The sequence below is a fragment of the Amblyomma maculatum genome, chromosome 3 (assembly GCF_055883805.1).
Source record: "Amblyomma maculatum isolate TAMU_Amacu chromosome 3, ASM5588380v1, whole genome shotgun sequence".
In the NCBI taxonomy this organism is placed as follows: Eukaryota; Metazoa; Arthropoda; class Arachnida; order Ixodida; family Ixodidae; genus Amblyomma; species Amblyomma maculatum.
In genome coordinates, this window is record NC_139346.1 from 158,228,548 (window position 1) to 158,252,739 (window position 24,192).

The 24,192-nt window shown below is 49.1% G+C and overlaps 1 protein-coding gene across 2 annotated transcripts in view; it reads right to left on the reverse strand.

Annotated features, from left to right (window-relative positions):
• LOC146196616 (thialysine N-epsilon-acetyltransferase-like) overlaps nt 1-24,192 on the reverse strand; it is a 38,456-nt gene that overhangs the window by 435 nt on the left and 13,829 nt on the right. The window contains exons 2-3 of one of the 2 annotated variants that reach the window (XM_084598386.1): nt 6,752-6,814; nt 3,846-4,661 (exon numbers count right to left, since the gene is read on the reverse strand). In XM_084598386.1, coding sequence (XP_084454512.1) covers nt 4,122-4,610 — 489 coding nt within the window. In that variant the 5' untranslated portion in view covers nt 4,611-4,661; nt 6,752-6,814 and the 3' untranslated portion in view covers nt 3,846-4,121. Of the gene's footprint in view, nt 1-3,845; nt 4,662-6,751; nt 6,815-24,192 lie in introns of those variants that run through there. The other variant, XR_014706132.1, reaches the window with a different exon arrangement.

Sequence of the window (24,192 nt, forward strand, 5' to 3'; positions counted from 1 at the left end):
ACGTTTGCAAAAAGACAAGGAACGTGAGGAATTGAAAAGAGACACTGAGTGCTTGCTTGCAGCGCCTTTGACTTTGCTGCGTCCACGGAAGCACTGCGCACAGTGCACTTACAAGTGTTTACCTGACAACAGATGGCACGTATCCACACGGACATGTATGTACTTACCGTGACAGCTGTGAAGGATGAACGACGTATCGCCTTTTCAAAGTGTTCCGCCCGACGCACGAGGAAGACAAGTGAACTCTTACCTCAAAGCCCGATCGAGGCGTAGAGAGTTGCGTTAGCGTTCTTTCAATTTCACTCTGGGAAAATGGGTAATCTTTTCTCACTGTCACGCAAGCCACTTTAATATGCCGATAATACAGCACTTATTGGAACTAAGCGGCAGCCACTCATAAGCATGAGCAACGCCAGTTTATAAATTCTCATCTCTATCGTGACAAAAGATAGCTCAAAACCGAGCTCTCGGTATGTCTATCTTGTCCTGTCATCCTTGTCGTTATGCTAACGTTTATTTATTTTTTTTTTCTATTTAATGAACACTGTGAAGCGAACAAGCCCTATACCTTACCATTCCTGAACAAACACCACAACAGAACGAAACTATTTCACAGTCACTCGCCACTTGCACCAGGATGTCGTGGAGAACCGAGTCTTAGAATACACCAAATTTAGCACGTGCGGGAACGCTCCAGGAGAGGAAAAGGGGCACATAATTATTCGAGTGACTCATAGCCGGGTTCGCGTCCTTGAGACGGAGGATCCACAGTGTCTGACATTTAATCAAGCGCGCATTATGGACCCTTCTTGTGGCCATGCTTTATATATGTTGCGATAATCTTGGTTGTCCCAAGAGCCGATCGAAATAGCATGATATATTCTTCGTGGTCGTGAGAGGCGCAAGATATGCGCAAATTCATAGGCACCATGCACTTGAGGTAAAGCTCCCTGTACTTTGTGCTTTATAGATGGCGCTGGGACCGAGCAAATAGTGGTTGATAGTTCGTTGTCGGCATTGTTCGCCCTCCGCGCTCCTCCGGTTCTCTTAAAAATACGAAGGGCGCTTCTTTTCTTTATTTTTATTTTTCTAAAGCGCTGCTGGGCTACCAGGACGGATTTGCACGGCGTCTGTGCAAAACACCTGTCGATGTTAAGAGAAAAAAGATTACTAGGGTTCAATGCTGTTGAACCAAATATTGAGCGAAAGCATTAGCTGCGGGTGACCAAATGTTCTTCTCTTTTTCTTCTTCCTCAGCCCACATATAAAGCCCCGTATTAACCAAGCCGTAGGAATGTGCCTTAGTGGCCTATAGGGGTAACGTGAACGCCAGGGTCCCAGCAGGCCGATTCTGACATAACCGTCCCATGTGCAACGAGAGACCCAAGTTGGCAGCTCCTGCTAGCCCGTGTGTCACGTGAGGTGTGACGTCACAGCGTCACGTGGGTAAAACGTAACTGCGGCCGGGTCACGCGAAGGCTTGGAAGTGCGAGTAGTATTGCTTTCGCAATAAAATTATGGGGGACACTTAAGCTCTGTATTTATGGGTATGTTACAATACCACCTCACATATAAAGTCCCGCTTTAATCAAGCCGTATGTGGCCTGAGGGTAACGTGAAGGCTGATTCTGATATTCCCCTACCATATGAAAGGAGAGGCCCGAGTTGGCAGCTTCTACCAAATGTAATGCAGGAAGCCCTGCTTGCGTCCAGTTAGCGCTCGGCCATGTCAGCTGCCTACCAGTGCCATGCTCGTGACTTTTTTTTTTTTTTTTGCTCACAACGCCAGATTTTCGGTGAACGGGGCATTGAACGCTATCGCGTTAGAAGCAAAACGATACATGGCGTGCTCTGGCACATATTTCGCATTTGCACAACTTGGTTAAATAGCGGTTCATCTCATTGTTTCCAGCTAGCGTATGCGTAACAACAAGGCAATGATTTCTCTCTCTGACCACCCATTAACGTTCTACGGTGCCGGCACAGGCTACCTTTACCCCGAAAGATTTCCCAACCTCTTCACCCGATGTGACCGACCAGCCCCTTATCAAGTTTTTTTTTTTTTTTCAGTGTCATTCTTCGTTAGTGTGACTAACCACCAGTTATCACCTAAATGAATGTACATGCGTATGCCAAATTAATTTTTTAGCTCCCAAATGCTATACAGACAACTCGCGGATACGAGTTTGTCCTTAAATCTGTGCCCCGTACCGGTGTTCAAAGCTGTGCTGCCTCCTGGCGTATACGTCCACATGACTCCGACGACATAATTCCAGCGCTGCCCTAAATTTCCGCGTACTGCATTTACAGTTGACTTATACATGCCGCTATATTTCTTATACGCACAATCGGCATATGTATTGCAAATCTAATCGGAATATTAAAATGCACTGAGGACTTTCATTGATAGGGCACAAAGTTTTTTTCACAAAAGGACCCCATCGACGAAAATTTGTATGTTTTACGGTACAAAAGACCACGGGTAAAGGCACACTACCACGGGCGACTTGCACGGGCGCGGGCAAGTGAAATACGTGCGTTGACTAACCCCTTATCTTCCACCGCGTATCCCAGAGCCCACGCTACAGCGCCATTCCCTTCAACCCATCCCTTACGGTGAGGAGCTTGAGTCGACCAGCACGAAGATTTTTACATCTGGTTTTACGGTCAATAAATGCATCCATTGCAGCCGACAAACGTCAACATAGTCATACGAAGCCACAAAATAAATTTTTAGACAGGAAAGTGATTGGATACACTGTACTCATCCTCCTTTTAATTTTAAACACCGGTGTGCATTATGGGGCCAGAACATGTGTCTCCTACCAATACAAGGGTCTCCCACGTTGCAAATAACTACAGCACCAGTACGCTCCTGCGGCAAGGTTGGCACGAAGTGTACTTATATACATAACTATGGAGGAAAAAAAGCACTCGGCTGAGAGCGTGACGTCACTCGAGCAAATGTACCACGCCAAATGCTCACGAAATCGTTGCCTTCCCATACTTTCGCTCTCCGAGTCTATCCATATTGTATCAGTGTGCAGTCGACGCGCCCCGCGACGGAATCGTCTGCACTGGCGAGTTCCAAGATGACCATACACGCTCGCTCGCAACGATCACTGCCCGTCATGGGACCGACCCTCTCCTTTTTACTTTTTATCGCAAGGCTTCAAGGCTACTGCCAGACGCGTCATCCTGAGTTTTTATTTCTCCATATTCGTAACCCAATACACATTATAGCCGCGCTACACTAACCAGAAATAACACGAACAAGTGTCTGGGTTTCAAACTCGATAGCCTGTTTTGATATCATGCCCAGTACAGCGCTCAGCTGTACTACTATAGGTTTGTGTGAAAGATGAATGCGAAATTGCCAGGAAGCCTAGCGATGTCACTACACGTCAAATAATTTCAGGTACAATAATTGGCAACATATGCGGGGCTCTCTTTGACATTCTTTTAAACTAGAAAAATGCACGAGCAATAGTGCCTTGAGGGAGTAAATATCATTCATAAGAAATTGGTATCCCATCAATCACCTCTGCCAAAAAAGACAATTTAAACTACTTTTGTTGGCACCGAAATGGGCGATCGAGAATGACGCTCCTCCTCTCCCCCGTTACCTCAGCACGCCGGCGCTGGGAAGGGAAGGAACCCCTCCAGGCCCCGTCCCGCCCGAGTAACTTAGGAGCATCCAATGAGCGGGGGCGTCCAGCAAGCCTCAGTGACGTCATAGGACAGGTTGGCGCGCGGTGATGTGTGATTCAGATCGTTTGCGAGAGGTTGCCAGGAGCACTTTTTGAAAGTTATTTGTAAATTTAACCACGAAAAGCTTTAAAATTTCACTCAAATATGCACAACGACCACCCCTATGAATTGCTTGAATTAGAATATTACCGCAAGTAGCTCTTTAAGGTGAGCCCCAAAAGTGAGACATTAACTGAGTGCTTCTTTTTCCCCATAAAACTTGTATTTGAATTTATTGCATGCGATTACATCGGAATCAGTGCCATCGGCACGTACAGGCACTATTGCACACGCCGAAGTGTCCTTCACCCGCCTGCGCCATGGCACAGCGTTACTCGGCTGCCTCTGGTGACGGCGCACTCTCACAGACATCACACAGGGACGTCCCAGGTGAGTTTGTGGTGCTGAAAGTTGTATGCGGGCGTCAGGTCTTTGGCTCCGTTCTTGGCGTAAAAGCTCACGGCCTCCTTGTTCCAGCCGAGTACTTCGAGGCGCGAGGCGTCGCATCCCTCTCGCAATCCCTGCTCGACGACCGACTTCCAGAGCGCCAGGCCGATGCCCTGGCGGCGATGCGCCGGCCGAACGTACACGTCCTCCATGTACGCCACTCGCTGCAGCGTCACGGCGTCGAAAATGACGACGTAGAGCGCGTGGCCCACGACCACTTCGCCACCGTCCGGAGATGGAACGACGGCAAGGTTCACTCTGGCCCACGGCTGTTCGCACTCGAATAGGTCCCTCCGGAGGCTATCCAGCGTAATCTTGCACGGTGGAATTTCCTGGTACTCGTTCAATTCTTCTATGAGGTTCAGGACCGTCTCCGCGTCTTCTCGCTGGGCCGGTCGTATGCGGAAGGACATTGTGAGCTGCACCTTATTGAGCCAGCAGAGTGCTGCTGAGATTTTCTGCAGCTGCACAGAGAAAGTAACAACAGCTTCATATCATATCTTCTTTTGTCAGAGGTTTTCTTTATTTTACTAAGAGACACGTGTAGGCCTCACGAGCTAGCCAGCAAGCGCAACACTATCATTTGCGGAGTAGTTACGCGGAAGCGTAGAATCTGCTTGATAAACGACTGCCTTCGTTCAAGTGCTATAAAGATAGATCTGCAGCAGCCTCCAGTAGCCTTGAGCTTTCCGTGTAAGGGTCTTACTGATAAGGAGGTCGCCGTCTTTAGAACACATTCCTTAGCTTCTGTGTGCCTTATCAGAAACTGAAAAGGAGGACGGGATCCCGAGAGAAATTAGAAGAAGTCAAGGTTTTTGCACATACACAAGCGCAACCCCTGTGTACAAACGAGTCTTTGAGTTGGTTTGCACACGCGCACATTTATGAAACACCAAGAGGAACCACCAGGAGGATGGCATAGTGAGCTATGTTGCCAAGAAGAGCCTCCCGCTGCTTCCGATCTTCTCTCGCTCCAAAATCCTCTATAGCTGCCCTTCCATCACTGTTTGTACAAAAAAAAAATTCAAACGTTTACCCCGTACGCCGAGGCTGCGGGCACTTTAGGCCCACCCAAACTCTGCGCTGTCCTGCGCTACCTGCTACAAGCTCATATAGCACACAAAACGTGCAGTCCAAACACTGCATCGACCTGCGGCCTGAACGCAACGCGTGGACAAACATCCCTTGCCTAAACAAAGGCGGCACTGCGGTCTCAGCTGATGAGTGCTGAAGCCGGGATGCATACATACAGCGTACGTACCTCTAGCAGCACGCAGCCAGTCAGCCCTTAAAGTTAGCGATACTTGCAGCACTGCAGCACCGTCTTTGATGGCCACCTATACGCTACCGGCTGCGTAATGCAACGAAGAGTCAGGCAACGAAGAGGACCGCTTTCGAGCGTGTCCATCTTTTCAGACTAAGAGCGTGAATTGCACTCGCACCACTCGGCTTCGCACTGGCTCCGTCGCTCAGATGCAGCGTCACTAATAATTGGTGATAGGTGATAGTTTTCGCAGCACCGATGCCGCTGTTTCTTTTGTAAGCCGCGTGTCAGTACCTGTTCTCATTATCACCTCTGAGAGATGAAAGCACTCGCGACCCTCTAAATGCGAGTAACTTCGCCAGCAACGTATAGGTTACAATCACCACCCACTGTGATCACTGGTCTAAATTCACTCAGCAGCGGCTTTAACAGGAAAATAAAAGGCCTAGCAACAAAAACATTGCGTCGCCGACAGAGTCCAATGTCCGACCGTTTTGTCCCTATAAAGCGGCTTGCTGGCGAGAGTACGCGTTCAAGTTGAAGCAGTCATATATTACTCTCTTTTCTTTGCATATTTGTTTATTTATTTCCCATTCTCATGGATAGGGGAAGCCGAAATAAAAACTGCATGCAAGCAGCTTGAGGAGCCCTTGACCCCCGTACAAGGAACAGCAGTGGAATGCAAACGCACACTTTCTGGAGTACTTTCACAGAGTAACACAATTTAATGGATACAACACAATGAAACAGAAATGTGTATAACGGAAAGATAAAAAAAAAACATGATTGCTTTGAAAAAAAAAAGAAATTATAGTGATAGCAAGTGGTCGAACATAATGATCAGCGGTAACATTTCATGAGCAATTTGAATTCTGACGGAGTTAGCTAAAGAATACCTATGCCTCTATTACAAAATTTATTTAGAAGTTTGGGTAGGCGACACTTGCTGCGCTTCGCACGAAGGAGTCGCGACCAGTGCCGTCGCGCCGAACTTAAGCGCCTGTGCACAGAAGTGAGTACGCTTGTCTGCGGAGCAAAACAAGCAAAATTTTAAAGCAGGTGCCGAGCTTCTCATAAAAGGAAAAATAGGGAATCCTTGTGGATTCTTAAGAGCTTATGCGATAACGTTGCTGCATTGACATCATGCGTTGTTTCTAAGGGATGGTCTTAGTAGCGCTGATTAGTAGTTCGAAGCATAGTAATGAGTTACGCGTAGCAGTGCTACTTATTAGTAGCTTAACTTAAAAGGAGTGTTGCTGTAACATAATGCGCGGGTTGCTGTCCACTCACGTATGAAGCGGTCGCAGAAGGCCCACTATAAACTATCCCGTTGAACGGAGCGCGCCCGGCGACCTGCAACCGAAAATGAGTAGCGGTTCGATTCCCGCAAGGTTCTTTTCGGGCAGGAGTATTTTTCTCACTTAGGAGGCACTTCACAACCGTGGATGAATGACGTCACAGTCTGCGACATCTCCACTGTGTCGATCAGTTGAGGAATTTCATTGTGACCCCACGGTTTTCGGTGAACGGGAGCTCTAGATGAGCTCTCTAGATGAGCTCTCTAGATGAGCTCTCTAGATGAGCGTGCATTAAGTTATCGTGCATACCTGCTTCCAAGTATATTCATACGTGTTAGGAAGAAAATGGTTCAACTGTGAGCAATTTGTTCTCGAACCAGTGTTGTGCCTCTACAAATTATCCTACCAATATCCCTTTCCATAGAGCAGTGTGTTGCATCCAGTTCATTTACGAGCTTTTTCATTGGCCTCCTGGTTTCAACTCAGGCAGGTGTTCAGGAAAGATGCAACTGTTACATTTCTTTTGAGGTACGTAAAGCAGGCATTCATAACTTCAGACTCTTAATAAATAACTCTTTTTCCCGCGGTTAAGATCTGTGCTACAAATAGAATATAGATATAGTCTGCTAATACTTCCACCACCTTGATATATGATGACCACCCACCGCTTCTCTGACTATTGAAAATTGAAGATTACTTTAGATTTCTTCTTATTACGTCTCAAGCATACTCTTACTATACGGTGTGCAGGTACCAAATGGATATTAATTATTCGTCCCGAAGCTCTATAAAGGAAATGTGCTTAGTCTTTCAATTTGCAGTTCAATAGGGTCATTTGTTTAATCTACACCAGCTACACCAGTGCAGCAAAACTTCATTGTAGGTATAGGAGATTTTCTACACTGGTGTAGCTGGTGTAGGTTAAACAAATGGCCCTAATATTTACTTTACAATTACATAACACCGACAGTGTGGGTCAACTCGCCGCATATACGCTGATATATATATATATATATATATATATATATATATATATATATATATATATATATATATATATGTGCGTCTGCCTACGGAAAGCACTGTAAATACTGCGTTAGGTAAACTGTATAAATGGAGTTCCCGGAGGACATGACGCAGCACCTTTAAGCAATAAAAACGAAAAGCAAACATCGGCGGTCATCTCCTAAATGGAATCACATTTGTAAACATGACATCATCCGGTAAATGCCTCGAGGTTATTTTCGAGAAAAAACACGCCAGATCAATCGTATTTACTCTGTTGCTAACAAGCTGCAGCTTTCATATAATGGGAAAAATTACGAAGCCATGAAACTATAGTCGTTCAAAGTAAATCCACGCTGCTCCAAAAACTTGTGTTCTGTTTCAGTTTTCAACAGTTGACCTTCGTTCGGGGCTAACATAATGCAGCGTTTACTATCGATATTTTATACAATGGCAAAATATCGCCTCTCTTGGCTCCCTTCTCGCGTATCTCATAACGAAGCCCTTCATTTTCCCGTCATTTATTTGCTGGTTAGCTTAACGAGGGCATCGAATCTGGCGGCCTTGACATATCATAGGTAACGCAAGAGCGTTATCCGCAGCTCCCGTCTTTCCCGCAAGGTCACGTTCTACGCGGCACTCGCGATACCACAGGACGTTCCACGTCTGCCGCTATCGATGAGGGTGGCGCTGGCGAACTCTTTCGCGGATAGGTTGCACGCAACGTAAATATATAAGAGAATGGAAGATTTAACAGCCGTCGCAGCCGCTGAGTGGTAGAGAACAGACGCAAAATTAGGAGGTTGTGGGTTCGGATCCCACCAAGCGGAAGGTGGTTGGTTTCCTTCGCCAAGCTTCGCCGCCTGTTCGAACTTTTATTAATTACAACATCAATTAAAGGCCCCACTGAAGGGGTATTACAAATAACCCAATCGAGGATAAATTCCTCCGAGCTGACGGCAGTTTCACGCTATAGGATATTATGTGCGTTTGAAGGAACCAGCCTGAATGATCGATCTTTTCGAATTAATGGTAGTCGATTTATAGCCTTTAATGCACTCCAAGAGTGATTTAATAAAAGTTTTGATATATTCTGGAGGACCCGACAACACAGACCATTGCCACCGGCTAGGCCGCCAATATTATGAACCTTAGGGGCATAAACATTTGAGAGCAGTGGGGCCTGCTTAGACGGAGGGGGGAGAGGGGGGCGGAGGGGGGGAGATGCCTGGGCGCGTGCTTCGAATTCCTTCGTGCGAAGATTTTCCGCCTGTCTGCGTGTGCGGTTACTCCACGCTCAGGTTATGGGAAAAAGTATTTAGGCTTAATTTAGTCTCGCAGACACTCCAAAAGTCCTCGAATTGATTCATGAGTTTTATATATCCACCTCATAAAACATGCAAAAGAGCACTTTCTTGAAATATATAGGCATATTATCCATGCTAAAGACACAATGAAGATGTGAGTTGTGTTTTATGGCACATAGGCAACTCAGGCCATCATGCGCCAAGAGCGAGGTTTGAAAAGAAACGGGACTAAAGAAGTAGACAAACACAGCGCCGACTCACACATAAGCGTCTTTGCTACTCGCAAGCATAAAGAAATCTGAGTGCAATTAACATATGTCAGTAACCACTGTCTGACGATGAAATAAAAGCATAAAGAACACGTCAAAATCGTAAAAATGCCACCTTGTCTCTGTTGCTACTAAGATATATTTCTTTTTGTTTCAGCATCACAGACGGTTTACTGACGTCCGTGCCATTTTTTTCGACGAATGCGCAACGCTTCAACAATTATTCACGTGCGCTGATCCCTTGCGTTTCCGGTTTCTGCAAGGAAAGGAAATGTACGACCAAATTCATTTCGGAGGTGGTTCTATAGGAGCGATGCATCTCCTTGCCTGATTGATGTAACAGAACCCTCAGGATAGTTCAGTTTTGCAGACATATTTTTGGCAGGGTATACTTAGTGCGTCTCACGCTGTCCAGGTGGTGGCCCTCGCGGTTAACGTTCTTGCGAAGACGCCGCAGTTTGTTTGGAGCAGAAAGAACGATACGCACACCAACTTCTCTTGCGATTCTATTCAGGCTGTGAGACAAACTGTGTAGATATATATGGTAATGCCGCGAAAATGCCACTCTTCACGTCGCACCTGAAACAGACGGTTTCTTTGGCAAGATATCGTCAAGCAGCTTTTCGGTCACAGCCTGCGTACGATGTGTTTCTGGAACAGATGATATTAGGCTGCTGTAAAATGGTAAAGGGAGCCCCTTTCCTTTCTCACCTGGGCAGGGTGATTCGAATGTGATGTTACATCAGTCCAACCGCGCGACGGACACCACAAACGAGTGCAGGGGCACTGAGGCGAAGATCCTCGTCGCGACCTTGCTACCACGCAGATTAAACCCAATTCTCGCCACTCAAGCGCGTCACGACGGACAAAGCCGCTCGGTTGTTCCCCCTCCTCTCAACGGCACGAGTCCGCTTACCCAGCCCTCTAGCCCAAGGCGGGTAGCAGTTTGCTGTTCGGACTCTGTCCTATCAGCATTTTATTGCTACATTCTGACATCCGATTTCTAACTCTTTTGAAGATGACGATGCGGTGATTGTGAGCATTACATCGAATGCGTGGCAACTATATTATACAGCGCCAACTGTCCCGTTTCCCGCGTTCGTGTATAGTCGTTGGTGCAGCCCCGTCTGCATCCCGCGCTTCGAGTTACCTTCGCTTGTCGCGTGGTGGCGAGCGGTCGCAGATGCCTGTCGGCAAAGCAGTCTGAAATTCGGCAAGTTTTAGCTCCTTCGCGGTTTCGAGCGCAGATCACCAATCAGCCTAGAACTGATCAAGCCTTTATGCTCGCCTTAGTGCCAGAAAGGGAAATAGCGCGAAGCCAACAAACGCAGAGGCCGCAGATAATAATACGCATTCTCATCACTTAATAGTTAACCACGAACATATGCCACCACTCTCACCGGATAGACCACGGAATTCGTCGCGCAGTTCGTCATTATTCTGTCAATCATTTCATAAACTACGACGATCACTCGTCGTGTCATCCGCACTGGATGTCGGAGCGGCACGAGGACCACAAAAAAGGGAGGCGGATAAAAGTAAATTAAATGAAGATGGAGATTTGAGGAAAAACTGCCAGTGGACACAGCTCGGAAGAAGTGGATGACGCTCTAATATTAACGGCCACACGCTGAAAAGCTGAAGGAGGTAAGATAGCAAGAATGATTAGAAAGTTATTAAAGAAATAGTTCTGCGTTTCACCATCCTCAAGAAACGCGGTAAAACAGCACCAAGAGACAACTCGCACTTAAGCCAGTGCTTAACTAAACCAAACCACACGACCCCGTATGGTACACACAATAACGCGCCTTCCCTCGCTCGTTGTCCTCATTTTCACGAAGTCGAAATAAAAATGCATCCACGATGCCGAAAGCAGGACATATGCTTCTACCATATCACTCGGGTTAACACGACACTGCGCCCCTTGTAATCTCATCCGCCTATCTGACTTTCTGCCACGCCCTGCTACGCTTGCCTTCGACTTGAAACCAGTGAGTGACCGCCGGTTATCCTCCCGGGCTTCGCACCCCGTGCCCTGCCTATTCCGTCTTCCTAATTTGTTCTGCGATGTCATTAACTCGCGTTTTTTGTCCAACCCATGCACCGCGCTTCCTTGTGCCACCTGTTGAATGCAGCGATGGAGTAGATCTATGTCATCCACTTCGCGTGCAGGAAGACCGAGGCTCAAATTATTATGCCCCGCTATTTGTCACCGAAAAAGAAAGACAAATCCACGTGTCGATGGAACTGCATAGCCAGGCCCGGGTATTGTTGTTGTTGTGGCTGTAGGAAGAAGGAAACTAAAATGCACGGGCCTGCTACTGGCTCTGTAGCTGAGCCACCTCCGCTGCCTCGTGCCGAAAGAAGAGAAAATAGAGAAGAAAGAAAAGGAAGAGGAAGAGAAAGACGTGCGCCGCAACAACAGCCGTCATCCACCACCGAAACGGTGGCGGGTGCAATGACGGCATACAACAAATAAAAAATCTGTGGCAGGCTAGACCCCACCGCAAGCGGCGGTGACCCACCTGTGCCAGTCCCATCAGGGGAGTACCAGGCCCGGGTGCGGTCTCATTCCAGTGACCATTGAAAACAACGCGCTTAATTCCTCACAGGAAAAGGATTTCGACACACTGGTGTAGTAATTGGCTACCACGATCCCCATATGAATACACCAAAACAAAAGTATACCTCCTGCATTAAAGCCGGCTGATACTTATCGAGTGTTGCGTTATGTCGGACCCAGCTTTTCTTTAATAAACCTATCCATGTTGCAGGCCCGGAAGGGTCCCCGCGAGTGAATCGAAGTTCCTCGTTTGCAAGTGGTCAGATAATTAAGTTAAACTCACTGATTGTTTGATCGATTTATCGATTTTTTTTATGTGCCAAAGTAGATCTAACGGTATGTGGGGGCGGACATATATAAGTTTGTGTTTGACCTCCAGTGAAATTCAGCCACCGCGGCTGACGTCGAAAAATTGCGTTCGATGCCCTCTTGTGCTCGATGATCCCAATGTCATGCATTAGCCATGAGCTCAGTGGCCGGAAGCAATATACAACAAGGCGTCACAGGCAGTAATGAGGACCACCTACGTGTATCACCGCAAAAACTCGCCCGCGTATCGATACCAGGTTTCCACGGGTCCTCTTGGCGCGCGCCACCACGCAACTGGCAGCGCAATGCCCTCTGTACTCCACCTGCTTTCTGACAGCGACCCTACCACTACTCCCACCTCGATGGTGGAGTGGTGAAAATAACCGACTACTGTGCCGGAGTACCCGGGTTCAAACCGGACCGCCGGCGGCTGCGTTTCAATGGAGGCGAAACAGAGCGTCGTCGGTCCCCCCCCCCCAGGTGGTCGAAATTTCCGGAGTTCTCAACTACGGTGTCTCTCATAGCCTGAGTCGCTTTGCGACGTTAAACCCTACAAAACCAAATCTTTCGCTACTTCCCTGGAAAGGTCCACTGCGCTAGTGGTGCAGCAAGTTTTGTAGGGTTTAACGTCGCAAAGCGACTCAGGCTATGAGAGACACCGTAGTTGAGAACTCCGGAAATTTCGACCACCTGGGGTTCTTTAACGTGCACTGACATCGCACAACACACGGACGACGCTCTGTTTCGCATCCATCGAAACGCAGCCGCCGGCGGTCGGGTTTGCACCCGGGTACTCCGGCACATTAGTCGGGTATCTTCAACACTCCACCACCGCGGCGGGAGTAGTGGAAGGGGCGCTTTCTTGGTCCACTGCGCTAGTGGTGTAGGAAGGTGTTTAGGGCTACAATTGAAGGTTGCCCCGCCGGAGTGGTGCAGTGGTAAGACGCTCGACTACTGCGCCGAAGTACCTGGGTTCGATCCCGACCTCGGTGGCTGCGTTTCGAAGGAGGCGAAACGAAGAGGCGTCCGTGCGCTGTGCGATGTCAGCGACGCGTTGTGGTTGTTGTTGTGGCTGTAGGAAGAAGAAAACGAAAATGAACGGGCCTGCTACTGGCTCTGTAGATGAGCCACCTCCGCTACTTGTTGTGGCTGTAGGAAGAAGGAAAAGAAAATGCACGGGCCTGCTACTGGCTCTGTAGCTGAGCCACCTCCACTGCCTTGTGCAGACATAAGAGAAAATAGAGAAGGAAGAAAAGGGAGAGAAAGACGCGCGCCGCAACAACAGCCGTCGTCCACCACCGAAGCGGTGGCGCGTGAAATGACGGCCTATAACAGATAAAAATTCGCTGGAAGGCTAGCCCCCGCCGCAAGCGGCGGTGACCTACCTGTCCCAGCCCCATCAGGGGAACTGCCTCTGATTGATTTATAGGAAGGGAAAGGCGCGGTAACTGTCTCACTTGTTCTCTGTGGACACCTCAACCCCACCGTAATGGAAGGGAGGTAGGTGGGATGAAAGTGGAAAGAGAGAAAGAGGAGCCGTAGTGGAGGGCAACGGAGTAATTTCGACCACCCGGGGATCTTTAACGCGCGCTGACATCGCACAGCACACGGACGCCTCTTCGTTTCACCTCCATCGAAACGCAGCCGCCGAGGTCGGGTTCGTAGTCGCGCGCCTTACCACTGCACCACCCCGGCGGGGCAAGTGGAGCTGCCTCATGCGGACAGAAGATTGGTTCACAGGAAGAGAAAGGCGCAGTATCTGTCACACTTGTAGCTGTGGACACCTGAACCGCGCCGTAAGGGAAAGGAGGAAGGTGGGAGTGAAAGTGGAAAGAGAGAAGGGGGACACGTCTGAGGGCTACGGGGTAATTTGACAACCTGGGGATCTTTAACGTGCGCTGACATCGCACACCACAAGGACGCCTCTTCGTTTCGCCTCCATCGAAACGCAGCCGCCGCGGTCGGGTTCGAGCCCAGGTACTCCGGCACAGTAGTCGGGCGTCTTACAACTGCACCACCCCGACGGGGTTCCCATAATTGGTTCACAGGAAGGGAAAGGTGCAGTATCTGTCACACTTCTGTCTGTGGACACCTGAACCGCGCCGGAGGGGAAGGTAAAGTGGAAAGAGAGAAAGAGGAGCCGCAGTGGAGAGCTGCTGAGTAATTTCGACCACCTGGGGTCTTTAACGTGCGCTGACATCGCACAGCACACGGACGCCACTTCGTTTCGCCTCCATCGAAACGCAGCCGCCGAGGTCGGGTTCGAACCCGGTTATTCCGGACAGTAGTCGGACGTCTTACCACTGCACCACCACGGCGGGGCATGCGGACAGAAGAAAGTAGAGAAGAAAGAGAAGATGGAGAGAAAGAAGCGCGCTACAACAGCCGTCGTCCACCACCTAAGCGGCGGCAGGTGCAATGACGGCCTACAACAGATAAAAATTCTGTGGCTGGCTAACCCCCGCCGCAAGCGGCGTTGACCTACCGTCCCCCGTCCCAGCCCCGTAGGGCCAGGAACTGCCACCCTTCGCCACCTCCCACCTTCCCCCTCATGTCAGCGCACGGTAAAGATCCCCAGGTGGTCTAAACTACTCCGTAGCCCTCCACTACGGCTCCTCTTTCTCTCTTTTCCCTTTCACTCCCACATTCCTCCCTTCCCTTACGGCGCGGTTCAGGCGTCCACAGCAACAACTGTGACAGATACTGCGCCTTTCCCTTCCTCTGAACCAATAAAAAATTACAATTGGAGGCGTCGGTTCGAATCCATAAGCTAACTAGACTACAGATGCGTGACAACTAGGCAGCGAAACGGCACGACACCATCCAGCACGCAATGCGGTCAAAGGTAGCGTCACAATTTTGATATGAAAAAGAATATAGCTGGCGCCATATTGATGTCCGTTAATCATGCCTAAGGAAATAGCACGACAAGTGGGGTGGGTTGAGAGCTCTGCTCTGAGACATCTGCGTCTGAATATCATTGGAATGTACGTTCATAGGTGTGTCGTTTGTTAGAGCGTTAAACTTTCTCTGTGTGCAATATTAATGTACAACGTGTGGCCCGATACGCGCAGTATTTTTACCGCTGCCTTATGGTACTGATTGATTTATCGGAAGGGAAAGGAGACTTGTTTTGTATTATGCATCATTTTTACTGAGCCCCGCCGTGGTAGTGCATGCGGAAGACGCCCGACTACTGTGCTGGAGTTCCCGAGTTCGAACCCGACCACGACGGCTGCGCTTCAATGGAGGCGAAACGAAGAGGCGTCCGTGTGCTGTGCGATGTCAGCGCACGGTAAGGATCCCCGGGTGGTCCAAATTACTACGCAGCCCTTCACTACGGCTCCCTTTCTGTTTCCATTTTCACTCCCATCTTCCTCCCTTCCCCTACGGCGCGGTTCAGGTGTCCACAGAAGCAAATGTGACAACTACTGCGTCTTTCCCTTCCTGTGAACCAATAATTATTATTATTATTATTATTATTATTATTATTATTATTATTATTATTATTATTATTATTATTATTATTATTATCATCATCATTTTACTGACACGTGCATGGCCCAGTGTTTGTTATTTTTATATTTTTCGTAAGAGAAAATGGTGCAACAAGGAGAGTGGAAGGTGCTCTGGAGGGAGTCTGTTGCTCCTGCTCCCTTCCCTTACGACGCGGGTCAGGCGTCTACAGAACAATTGTGACAGATAATGCGCCTTTCCTTTCCTCTGAACCAATTATTATTATTATTATTATTATTATTATTATTATTATTATTATTATTATTATTATTATTATTATTATTATTATTATTATTATTATTATTATTATTATTATTATTATTATTTAGGTCTAGCTACAAAATAACTGGTTCACATGAAAGGGAAGACGCAGTATTTCTCACACTTGTTCTGTGGACACCTGAACCGCGTCGCTGGGGGAGAGAGGAAGGTGGGAGTGAACGTGGAAAAACCTGTGCGCAAGATGTGTCATATTCCGCGAGATGTGCTCTTTCCTAGCGTTCCTGCCATCTGCAATCCCACACTTGCACGCGCACCAAGGAAAGACACGCGACAAGCGCGATGGTGTACTGTCCGATCACACTTGCCGGAGAAAGTGTGACAAATACTGCGCCTTTCCTTTATTGTAAACCGATTACAATTGTATGTAGCACTACGACGAACGCCGATAATAGACAAACGATGAGAGGCAAGTCATAGGACTCGTTAAGGTCGTTAATGTAGGCTTTCGCCATTCGCCTTTTAAGAGGCATCTAAGAGACTTTTTGTTACGCAAGCTTGCCATAAGGCATATTATAAAAATCCATGTAAATTATTTTCCGCAAGGAACCAGAGAAGGCTCCCTGCTCTTATCGTTGTCGGTGAGCCATTTAGAGAAGTCCTCTTCCCTTGTTGCGGTTAGTCCCACTTCCTGCAGAATTTGTGTCCTTGATGCCCTTGCTCCTGCACAATTCCACAGCAGGTGGTGAACACATACTTCTGCAGCTGGTGTGGAACACTTCGGGCATGTAGCGGGTCCGATGTCTTCTTGAGATTTCTATCGGCATGTTACCGACGGGGTAAGGGCCGCCCCAGCTCTTATCCTTCTAAACGAAACCTCCTCCAATCTTGACAACGTATCACACGCCTCCATTTTGACAAATCTCGCTCAGATGAATGTAGGCACCCGTACCTACAATTACATCGCAAACTTCCTACACAACCGCACCGCAGAACTTCACATTGGCGAACTCATCAGTGACAAGATTACCCTGGGCACCAGAGGAACCCCACAAGGTGCAGTCCTCTTCCCTTTCCTCTTTAATGTCACCATGAGGGGCCTTCCCCCAATTTTAAACGTCATACCTCACGTAAAACACTCCCTATACGCCGACGATATCACCCTCTGGACCAACTCTGGTTCAGACGGGGACATCCTGAGTTCCTCCAGACAGCCATTGACACTGTCCACACCTATGTACAGGCGAACGGCCTCACATGCTCCCTGTTACGACCGTGCATCATCCGCACTTGCGCGCTCTATTGTTCGCCTGTGGGCATGGATAAGTGCTGTGGATATGTGCTGTTGGTACAAGGGCGCTAAGCGAGCCTGTTTCCAGGAATCCTTTTGTGTAAGCCTGTTTTGCTTTGTGGACACCCTGCAAATGCCAAATTGACCCTGTCAAGAGAACGTCTAGAAAAACACAAAGAAATGTCCCCCTGCGGGAAATAGCCGGAAGTGCTTTCGTTCAATTGTTCACCCTTCCCGTCGAGAAGTGCTATCGTCCAGTAAGGAATGCCTACTGTCCAAAGGAGACGACAGAGTGACACGTCCGCTGACGTACAGGACAAGAAAGGAGCAAGGTGATTACGGCCATTAGAGGATTTCCTGGGAATGCAGGAAAGATTTGCAATTGTTGGAAAGGGACAATGCTGGGAGCCGTATGCGGCGCGCACGTGCACTTGGGTTTCTGAGAAGTAAATCCACTTGCCGGAACCAGCCTATCGATTCTTGGCTGAAGAATAGAAATGTACCTCCTCGCCGTTCCCAAGCTTTTCCCGCCAACAAGTGACCAGGCCCAACGAAACAATGCCGGGCCAGTCAGTGCTTCAGACCATCAGTGCAGTGATGTGTTCGATTGGATGCCGATATCTGAGGGGCGTGCCCTGGATTTGGTTGGTCAGCATCTTCAGAGAGGGGCTGGACATAGGGGGTTTTAAGGACGCTGCAGAGCACGAAATGTCGCTCTGAGCCCTGGGTAAACGGCTCATCCAGTCGCTTCTCGCTATGAACTCTTAACGCTTGCCATTTTGCTGATGTACCCTTCTTTTTCATGTAAATAATCATGTAAATAAGTTTTCTCAAAGTGCCATTAAACCTGCTTGTATATATTTTACCAACTTCGAGGATTCAATCCTTCATCAACCCCGAGTCTCTGCACGCTACCAAGTGAAGGCCGGGTCGACTTAGCCCCAGCGTCACGACATCCCCAACAAAATCGGAGCTGCTTGTCATCCGCGACAGGAGAGTGCGCAGACCGGCTCCCGCAGCGCTTGAGCTCATCACGCTCCACATCGACACACACCCTATACCTTCCGTCCAGACCATTCGTGTCCTGGGCATGCTAATACAGAACAATACACAGAACTCCGAAGCAATACAACGCCTCCGCACCACAGCTCACCAAATAATCGGCCTTATTCGCCGCATCTCGACACGTCGTAGAGGCATGATGGAGGATGACCTCTGCCGGCTAACACAGGCATTCCTCGTTAGCAGGATAGCATACTCCTATCCCTACTATCACCTTCGCCGAAAAGATGAGGAGGCAGTTAACAGCATCATCCGCTCGGTGTACTAAGCTGCCCTAGGGTTGCCACAATATGCTAGCACACGACACCTCCTCCAACTGGGGATATACAACACTCTTTCCGAACTTATAGAGGCACACAAGACAGCCCAAATTCATCGCCTCTCCAGGACAAATCACGGCCGTCTCATCCTTGACCGGTTAAACGTCAACCCAATAGGCGATCCCCATCCCACAGCACCCCTCCCGACATGTGTACACAGCCGCCTCGTTGTCAAACCACTACCAAAAAACATGCTCCCTGGCCGACACGACGCGCGCCGTCAACACAAAGCCAGGGCACTCGATGAAACCTACCATACCGATGAACACGCAACATACGTGGACGCGGCAAGGCAAGATGCAACAACATATGTGGCCTGTGCTACCACGCCGCAATCTACACTGATCTCCGCCGCCACGGTGCGTGCCTCCTCCCCCACCGCAGCGGAAGAAACAGCTATAGCGCTGGCCATCGCTGACCCGCGTACGCGTACAGTCCTTAGTGACTCAAAAAGAGCAATTCTAAATTTCTCGGCAGGCTACATCTGCCTTCCTGCTGCACGCATCCTGCGCGGCTGCACTCCCGACCACAAAATTAACCTAGTCTGGGTACCCGCCCACGCGGGCAACTCTGGAAACGATGGGGCCGACCAACTTGCCCGAGGATTAACAATCCGGGCGGTCGGTCTCACGCATCTAGACGCACTCGCTGAAGCCCCCCAGACTTTCGCCGAAATTACCAATTTACACAAAGAGCCGGATTTGTGAATTTATAGGCCAAGAACTCTCAACTCATCCACCTTTCGCAATGCCTGATTTCCAATATTTAGGGTGACTCTTTGCTAGGCCAATTGTTTTCTTCCATTCTTGTTTGCAACATGAATGTAGCTGGACTTTTGAGGTGGCAATTCCAGACGTGCATCTTGGACGTACTCATCTATGGCATTTAAAGCCTCTTGCAGATGCAGATTCTGCCTCTCGAGTTGCTTATGAGCAGACCAAATCGTGACATTGCGTGACATCTGCGTATATCATGAACCGAACTTCTGGTATTTCAGCTAATTTCCACGCCAATGGGATCAGTGCGATATTAAAAAGCAAAGGTGCTAACACTGACCCTTGTGACACGCCTGTTCGAGGTGTAATTGCCAATTTATTTTCTGTTTATCCGGATAGAAAACGCCCTGTCCTTAAGCAGATTATGTACTGCTTTTATGACCTGCAAAGGAATGCCCATACATTCCATGGTGCTCTTGGCATGTAACACTTTGTCGTATGTATGCCTTCGCCACGTCGGTAGCCACTACAGTGCGCACAAGGTGGCTATAAGGCGACACATGTATGGCCTCCAGCCAGCATAGCCAGTCCATTTTCTGTGCCGAGGTTTGTCCGGTACCTAATTTGTCGAGCATGGTATTTTTTTTTTATTACGTGCCAACCACCATGACAGGCGACATCATCTTTTCATAAATCTAACAAATTGTGGGTGTTAGCGAGATAGGCCGCAAAGATTCTAGGCTTGTGGGAGGTTTCCCAGCCTTTGGTATTGGGACCACCACCGAGTGTTCCTAGGACGAGTGGAATCTCTCTTCCTTGCCATACCTCATTTACCACTAAAACAAGCTGTCAACTGCGGTTTTTTCTAAATTCTTGAAGACTTCGCAAAAGACATCGTCATGTCCAGGCACAGTTTTACCATTCGCTTCTTCTACAGTAGCCAATAACTCTAATTTGGCAAATGCTGATGTTATTCCTGTTTTATCAACCGCATCCACTGTCGGTGAAGGCGCCGGATACTGTGCATGGTTCGGGAAGAAAAGGGCAGCAGCTGATCAGCAAACTCCTCTGGTGCGAGCTGTAATGCGAGTCTTATACTTTCTGCATGGTATTTGACCTGCCGCCTCTTTTCCATGTCGCGGAAAGTCCTCCAGAGGGCCTTGTTGGTCATTCCTGAGCCCAAACGACTGCAACAGTCATCCCATCTCCTATGAGCCAGCTGTTCTAGAGCGCAGCTCTTTGGCGCCCGTTCCTGGGTTTCGCGGCGGCGTCGGCGTTGTCCCTCGTAACCAGCTCCACTTTCACTCCCACCTTCCTTCCTTCCCTTACGGCGCGGTTGCTGTGTCCACAGAAAACGAGTGAGACAGATACTGCACCTTTCCATTCATGTGAACCAATTATGAAAGGCACGCTTCACAGCTCAAGTGGACTTTCACTCTCACCTTCCTTCCTCCCCTTACGGCGCGATTCAGGTGTCCACAGAAACAAGTGTGGCAGATACTGCGCCTTTCCATTCATGTGAACCAATTATGAAAGGCACGCTTCAGAGCTCAAGTGGACTTTCACTCTCACCTTCCTTCCTCCCCTTCCGGCGCGATTCAGGTGTCCACAGAAACAAGTGACCAACACTCCGCCTTTACATTCGTGTGAAACAATTATGAAAGGCACGCTTCACAGTTCAAATGGAAGACGCGACCACAAATGGTGCACACTGCAAAGATAAATCATGAATAATGCGAGCGCCCACACCGAACTGCAGGGTAACATGTGCAGTAGCCGAGAATTCACACACTCACAGAGAAAAGCATCATATTTTGATGTAGCTTGCTTATATACTGTGAGCACTGTGTGGCGCTTCATCTTCCACACTGCTGAACGTGCTGCTTCATCTTCATCCTGCTCCCTCTTGTAGATATCCATCGTCATCGCGGAGTGTGTTTGGCTGCAGTGTGCGACCAAGGCTTCAGGTCTGTAATAAAGCCTGATTCCCCAAGTCCGACCTTCGCGTTACCTTACACGTGGTGGAGGTGCGCCTTGATTTCCCCGCTGCTTCGTCACCTGCATCCACCTGGAGCTTCGTTCTGGCCGCCGTTTGACCCCGACCACCATCGTCATGACACAAGAGGGCCACTCCGCTATTCCGGCTGCTACCAACTCGACTCCAGCTCCCCTTGCCACTTGGACTGTCAGTAGCCGTCAGCGCGACCCGCAGATGTTCGCCGGTCTCCGCGGCGACGACGCTGATGACTGGCTCGACAGCTACGACCGGGTCAGTGCTTTCAACCGATGGGACGATTCTCTTAAATTAATTAATGTGTCCTTTTATTTGACGGATGTGGCCAAAACGTGGTTTCTAAATCATGAGTCGACGATTCCGGACTGGGCTACCTTTAAACAAAAGTTACGCCAGATTTTCTGCGCTCCTACTGTTCGCACGGAGTCCGCCAAGAAGAAGCTAGAAGCCCGACTTCAGCGGCCTAATGAGACCTACACCTCTTATATAGAAGATGTACTTTCACTTTGTCGGCGCATCAATGACACAATGCCAGTTCGGCACGTCCTTAAAGGTATTGGGCCACTCGCCTACAACGCCCTGGCCGTGCAGAACCCTACCACAATCGATGCCATCATATCCACTTGTCAACGCCTTGACGAACTACAGTCAATACGCCTGCAGCCTGATCCCACTTCATTTGGTTTCACTGCCGAAGCTGACCTCCGTGTGCTTATTCGCGAATTAATTCGTGAAGAGCTCTCGGCTCAAGGTAATTTGTGCCGCCCTGCATCTGAGCCACATAATTCAAGTGCCGGCCTGCGTAGCATTGTTAAAGAAGAGCTGGCCTCAATGACCTATTCCCCGCCAACATCGGTCGCTCCTACCATTTGTCAGGTGCCAACGTACGCCCAGATCACGTCCTTGCCGCCCGCAGTTGGAGCGCCTACGCCACCGGCGCCTACCACTGCTCATGTCGCTGCATTGGCACCACCTGCCGCAGCGCCGACATACTACCCCAACTGGCGCCCAGCCCGCCCTGTGTGTTATTACTGCGGGTACCGAGGCCATATTTCCCGCTTCTGTCGTCGCAGGCTCCAGAATGAACGCCGCGGCTACGAATCATTTGAAGCAGACTACCCTCCTCGCTTTTCCGGCTCTAACCACCGTTCATTCCCCGATTATCCCCGACGTTCATCACCCCCGCCAGAAAGCCCCGCTCCGCCTGCTGGTTACAGGCCTTCAAGACGCCGTTCTCTTTCGCCTTTTCGCCGCTCAGCCTCGCCTCTCCGTCAAGCTTCTCTGACGACCCCCCGCCTGTCGGAAAACTGACCACTGCAGTTTTAGGAGGGAAAACTGCACTCTTCGGCCATCCCAAAAATCCTCCGGAACGTCCCTGGAATATTATTTTAGTGCGGGTTGAAGGATTATCTGTTGAAGCTTTGGTTGACACGGGCGCCGCTGTTTCTGTGATACACACTGACTTGTGCTCCCGCTTGCGAAAAGTGAAAACGCCTTATGATGGACCTGAACTCCGTGGAGCTAATGGTGCAATAATTCGGCCTTCTGCTAAGTGTACTGTGCGAGTTTTTGTTGACGGTGTCCGCCACCATGTACAATTTGCCGTGATGTCACCGTGCGCTCACCCAATTATTTTAGGCTGGGATTTTCTGTCTGCCGCATCAGCCAGCATTTCGTGTCGCGACAGGATCATTTACATGAACGAGAGCGATCCGTCTTCTGAACATCCCGAGCCCCGTTATCGCCTGCTTGCCGCTACTACCTCAGTGTTGCCCCCTGGATGCGAACAACTTGTCGCGCTTACTTCTGCTGACATTGATAACGGAGATGTGCTAATCGTGCCTTCTGATCGCCATCTGACCCGCGGAATCGCGCTACCACCAAGTCTTGTTCGGTTTGAGCATGGCACAGCGCTTGTCGCTGCTTCGAACACTTCCCCAGAGCCCATTGTGCTGACTAAAGGGACATGTTTTCCTTGTGTCCTGGACATTCACCCGGTGTCCCTCACCACCCTTACCGCCCCCTCTTCCTCACCAGCAGCTTCTTCCGATGCTTCTCTCTGTGTTCTCTTTGGCACCATCAATCCTGACCTTCCTGCGACTCACCGCCAAGCTTTGCAGGAATTACTTCGAAAACACCAAGCCTCCTTTGATGTCACTTCTCCGACCTTGGGCCGAACGTCTTCTGCACAGCACCGCATTATTACAGAAGGTACTTCTATTGTTAGCCGCCGCCCTTACCGTGTTTCCTTATCAGAACGTAAAATCATAGAAGATAATGTGAATGATATGCTCCGGCGAGACATTATTCGGCCATCAGCTAGCCCCTGGTCATCTCCGGTCGTCTTGGTCAAAAAAAAGGATGGGTCCGTGCGTTTTTGCGTTGATTACCGCGCACTTAACAAAGTCACTCGAAAAGATGTTTACCCTATGCCACGAATTGACGACTCCCTCGACTGTCTTCAGGGCGCCGAATATTTCTCCACTTTGGATTTGCGTTCCGGTTACTGGCAGATACCGATGCACGAAGCCGACAAAGAAAAAACAGCATTCGCTACTCCCGATGGGCTTTACGAATTCAATGTCATGCCTTTTGGACTTTGTAATGCCCCCGCTACGTTTGAGCGCATGATTGACACTGTTCTTAGAGGACTTAAGTGGAAAACATGCTTGTGCTACCTGGACGACATAGTTATTTTCTCTGCGACTTTTTCTGATCATTTATGCCGCCTTGATCAAGTATTAACGTGCCTGGCATCCGCCGGTCTCCAGCTGAACACAAAAAAGTGTAATTTCGCCAAGAAAGAAATCAAGATCCTGGGCCACCTCGTCAGCCGCGATGG